At 41.2% G+C, this 5,288-nt stretch overlaps 1 protein-coding gene across 1 annotated transcript; it reads right to left on the bottom strand.

Moving 5' to 3' along the window:
- Nucleotides 1-3,490: 3,490 nt before the first annotated feature.
- LOC306959351 (transcription factor Spi-C-like) lies at nt 3,491-4,768 on the bottom strand (the record flags this gene model as incomplete). Its single annotated transcript, XM_079551439.1, has 5 exons — nt 3,491-3,978; nt 4,054-4,153; nt 4,230-4,363; nt 4,498-4,585; nt 4,694-4,768. The coding sequence occupies 5 exons, from the start codon at nt 4,766-4,768 to the stop codon at nt 3,491-3,493; spliced, it is 885 nt and encodes a 294-aa protein (XP_079407565.1).
- Between the last annotated feature and the right edge of the window lie 520 nt (nt 4,769-5,288).

The raw sequence follows: 5,288 nt of genomic DNA, 5'->3' as shown, positions 1-5,288 counted from the left end.
GGCTATAGTTTTAGTCGTCGATCAGAAGTTGTGGGTCTTTTTTGCGCTCAAATGCCCGGCGTCTGACACTTACACAGCGTGTGTGATGGCCATGCTGCTCGTGCTTCTCCCTTTTCTCAAAGGTATCCAACACCGTTCCAGTCACTGCAAGATACAGCATTCATTTGCGCAGCAACTTAACAAAGAAGAAAAAAAAAAGACTCGTCCGGACCTCGTTTACGTGATTTTGCCCCTCCATCACTTTCTAATTTTGTAAGTCTGAGCCGGAGACAAACTAAAATCCGCTGCTTCAAACAAATCAAATCAAATCAAATTTATTTGTATAGCACATTTAAAACAACTGCTGTTGACCAAAGTGCTTCACAAAAGGTCTACAGTACAGAGAAAAAAAAAAGAAGAAAAAAAAGAAACAACAACATATAAATATAATAATAAGAAACAAAACACAATATACAAAACAGCAAAGCACTAACAGCTTAGATTTGACCAGATATGTGCTAAACAGTGTTAAAAGCTTTTGCATAAAAATGTGTTTTAAGCAACGATTTAAAATATTCAAGTGTCTGTGCAGCTCTGTCAACCACCCTGTTTGTTCCCCTCAGGAAAAGTGCCTTCAGTCAGGCGGCCTTTTCAGTGAGAGCAGTCCGGTTCTGGAACACTATCATGTAGCCTAATGTTGACACATTAAGAAAAAGAAAAAAGAAAAAGGCTAAGTGCATGGATACACTCGACCATCAAACTGTACACACAACCATTAATGTTTATATCCTCCTGCTGCTTTTATGCTTCCTGCCTGCTGCCAATTTCATGTCTGTGTGAAATTGTTCATGATGTTGATGGCGCACTATGTTTGGTGCTTGTGCTGAGTGTGGTTGTGTGTGAGATCATATTAGAGAATTGTTTAAGTAGGCTAATAATGATTGTAGTTGTGTAGCCTATTAGAGCCCTATAGAGCTAAAACTGGCACATTTAATTCAATGCTGAAATATATGTGCATTGTCCCCGTTCAAATAATACATTTAATAATAATAAAAAAGGTAAATAAGAATAGTGCTGAACACAAATTTGTTTAACATGGCAGTTTTTATTTATGTGTATTAACAGATGAGAAGAAATTCATGGAAGACGAAGCAGGAATGTAAAAAGCTCAGAATGGCCTGAGTCGGCTCTTCTGCAACAACAGCAGTGTGTCTTGGCTGAATTGATAAGTGAGCTTCTTCTTCACCTTGAGTATCTCCCCGGACCGTGCATAGTTTCTGAGCGCCCGGGACATCTTCTGGTAAGTCATGGGGCGCTTGTTACCCTTTCGTTGACCCCACAGTGCAGCCACCTGGTCCTTGTTGGTGGACGAGAAGCAGAAAACTCCAGTGGTTGACGGGACCCAGGACAGGCAGTGGGTCATGGCAGGATCCTCCAACAGTTCAAACAGAAAGTGAAAGAGACGCACCCGCTTACCTGGAAAACAGACAGACACGTAGCAGTTTAGTGGGTTTACCTGGGAGCAGTGCCAAACCGCGACAGTCCCTGCTCATTGTTCCCCGAAATCCTGCCTTTCCTCAAAAATCTCCCTACAGGTCAGGTGCTGCTTAATGATGGGAATGACTGTGCAAACAACACTGGGGGTTATCAGTGATATGTAAAAAAGAGGTTACCGGCTGATGTGCTGGGCTCTAGTGTTTTACCGTAAAGGGAAGGTTTCTTATTTGCTTTTGTGGTTTTGTTTCCCTCAGGCTACGGGCAATAACAATATCTAGTGACCAGAAAAAGCAGAACCACTCACCACTCCCTGTTGCTCTGGCCTGGCATTTGTGTCGAGATGATTGTGTTGTTGATTCAAAGTTTGGCAGCGGCCCTGGTAGTATGCCCATGTGTTGCGCCGCAGATACATGATGCGATGGCAGAGGCTGAAAAGCAGCACTGATGTCCTGCGATGATGACCCGAGATGGTTTAAATGAAGTATAAATTGCCATAGTGTTGAATGAGTTGGATTCCACTGAAACAATCATTTGAAAGACTTACTGGTGACTCATAGTTGATCTGGTGGGGATGGTGAGAATATGAGGGCACACTCTGCTCATTTAGGGGAACAGGTGCGGACCACATTTCTACTAAAGTAAAACAGCAAAAAAAACCATACAACACTGTTATGCAATATGCAACACATGATACTGAAGTACTCTTAAATGGCGTACTTACAATATCCTTGACTATAGTTTTGGTAGCACTCCTCTAGGAACTCCACAATCACCTCCAAATCAGACTGCGTGTCCTGCAAAGACTCCAGTTATTATCTCTAAACAAATGAATCGGTCATTGTTACATACCATTATGCAAAGGATTGTCCCGTAGTAGTTGGCCAGACGTTTTAGACTGAATGACTGTTGGAAGCACACATATAATATACCCCCCTTAAGAGCAGAGTCACCTGAACACCCCGCTTTGACAAAACAATGACTACCAGCCCACAAAGCCAGACGGGACCCAACGTGGCACCCCTGTTCTGACCACATCCTCCCCGCTGCTGAAGATAAGGCCTGGCCTGGAGCGGCCTGTCACACTCTCAGGAAGAACGCACTTGCCGCCATATTTTTCCTCACAGGATATGTTTTAACTTGTTGCTTTTTTATGTCTACCTCGTGTTGTATTTCATCCAGTCATGACATTGGAAAATGATTGACTTTCTCCACCCATGGAATACGTTTATTAACACAAAAACACAACGACTCAAAAAGGACAAGCATAACAACAGATTTGACTTAGTTCATGTATTAAAGGCCCTATACCTGATTTTTTTTTTTATGCAAACAATGAAAGGGGATGTTAGTTGTGATCCAAACTCATTCGTAACTTTCCTAATGTATTTGGAGCATCCACATTCTTTTCAGGGACAAGTTTATAGCCAAATTTCACAACCTGCAGGGTCACTTTTCAGGCCCCCATTCACAAAAATGCTGCAAAAATAGCCTGAAAGTTCATACAGTTGATACAAATGTTTTATAATTTGATGCATGCCGTTTTACCCACAAGCATTTGAGTTTACAATATACTAAAGGAGGATAAAAGTATTTTAATTCCATTTCTAGATGTAAAATCAGGTATAGGTCCTTGTTATGTTCAGCATATTTGCATATTTGGATAAGTTATCATACAAGGTTATTTATTTTAAGAAAATAAGTATTATACAAAATATACAATTGTTTTCCAAAGCAGATACAGCAAAAAAAACAACAACAACTGAAGCCAATGCAACCTCACAGTTACAATGTATGGTATGGTAGGCATCTGGTAAGAAACTAACTTTGGTTTGGATCTATTTTCTAAGTGGACACATAATAACCCTTACTGTAACAATGCGTTGTCCTGTAAAAGTGTGAATTTACAAGACTTTTATGCAGTGTGCAAATGCTGAGTATGTTTGAACTTGAATAGGCTTTTGTTCTGAACATCTCCTTCCCTTAAATCTTCCACACGGCTCAGTCTCTGTGTGGCTCAGGACTTGATGCTGGAGTGCGATGTGTAGCTGGAGCACAGGCCGTAGTCTTCAGACAGCGCCGACAGCGGGTAGGGTCCGCACCAGGTGTGCCATTCTGCGGAGGCGCCGTAGCTCTGGTCACTATGGTTTTGGTGTTGCGGCCAGTGCTCCTCTTGTACAGGCTGCTGACCGGGCAGGGGCGCGCTCACCTGTGTGGACCCCAGGCGGTGCAGGATGTCCGGGTTGAACTGGTATGTGAGTTTGCGACGTACTTTGATGATCTCACCAGTACGGCTGTAGTTTCTCAGGGCTCGAGCCATCTTTTGATACGTCATTGTCTTGCGGTTGCCTTTGCGCTGACCCCAGCACTCGGCCAATTTCTCCTTATTCTTTGAGATGAAGTGAAAAGTGCCACTGCTGCTGTCTGTCCACTGGATTGAGTCGCACATGTTTGGATCATTTAAGGCCTGGTGGAGGTATTCGTACAATCTGAGCTTCTTCCGTCCTGAGAAAATGACATTTACATTTAGTTTTGAAGCATGAAGGCTTAATGTTAATGGTAGGCTAATCAATGGAGTACCTTTGCTGTTCTGTGGTGGGAGGATGGTGTACAGATTCGATGATTCTGTTGACAGAGACTGGCTTAAGGGCACATCTGGAAGGACTGTGGTCCATGGCTGCTGCAAGACAAATGGAGAAGGTTTCAACCAAAATCTCTCATCCGTTGCGCACTGTGTGTTGCAGAAAAGTCCTCACAGTTGTGTCACTCCAGACATACGAGGAAGCGGCTTCATCTGAAGGCTGAGGGACCCGGCAACATCTGTGATCTGAGATGTGGCACTGCATTGTCGGCTGTTGGACCGTCCTCAGTGTCTCATAATAAGAATACTCTGAAATAATGCAAGATGTTAAGAGATGAGTGATGATTGTATCTTTTTTGTCGAGTGGCAATTCAGAGGAAAGATCAACACTAAAATCAATAATATCTCAGTTGTTTTAATGATAAGATGTAGTAAATGCTCACCTGAATCATAGTATGAATTGTTTGAGTGCTGTTGAATGACATCAATTGCATCCTCAAAGTTCTGATTGAAGTCGCTGTCTATTGAACTCTGTAACATACAAACAGGTCTTAAGAGAATATTTGTGAACTATAATCAATATTCAACATATTTTAACAATTTACTAAATTAAACAAAGGCAAGGCCAGTTAAACTTACCATTTTATGTGTTGTTGCCCTCAGGAGAGGCCACTTGTGCCCAAAACATATGCCGGACTCTTCGGTCAGGCACATATATACAGTACCTGTTCACCGCTGCTAACGTCATCGACACTTCTCTTTTTTGAAAGCATAGATCAGGTAGACATTCTGGTATCTCACCTCTCATTGGAGATCACAATCTACAAACAACAAAGCTCTTTTATTGTGCACTTAACCAAGCAATAACACCACTAAGTCAGAGCGACCCCAGGATTTGCATGCTATTGGGTTATCATACAGCACAAGTATTTTGTGGTCTTTGATAAAACTGTTTTCAGTGAATTCAATAAAACACAAATTGAACAAAAAAAGAAAGAAAAAGAAATATACATAAATATATATATATATATATAAAATTATATATTACATTTAATATATATATATTAAATTAAATAGATGTTTAGTCTTTACTGTAAAATGTAATAATTGTGTATAAGTCACTTGTAGGTTTTATTCTGTTTTAACAAAGTGCGTTTGATTTGATTTATTTTAAATTGGTGAGCTGTGTATCAGTCTTGGGCTCCTGGTGCTGAAGCTGGCGCTTTTTTTTTTT

This window comes from Gobius niger, assembly GCF_951799975.1.
Source record: "Gobius niger genome assembly, chromosome: 2".
In the NCBI taxonomy this organism is placed as follows: Eukaryota; Metazoa; Chordata; class Actinopteri; order Gobiiformes; family Gobiidae; genus Gobius; species Gobius niger.
The sequence above is the reverse complement of the archived record's forward strand: the minus strand, read 5'-3'. Positions and strand labels throughout refer to the sequence as shown.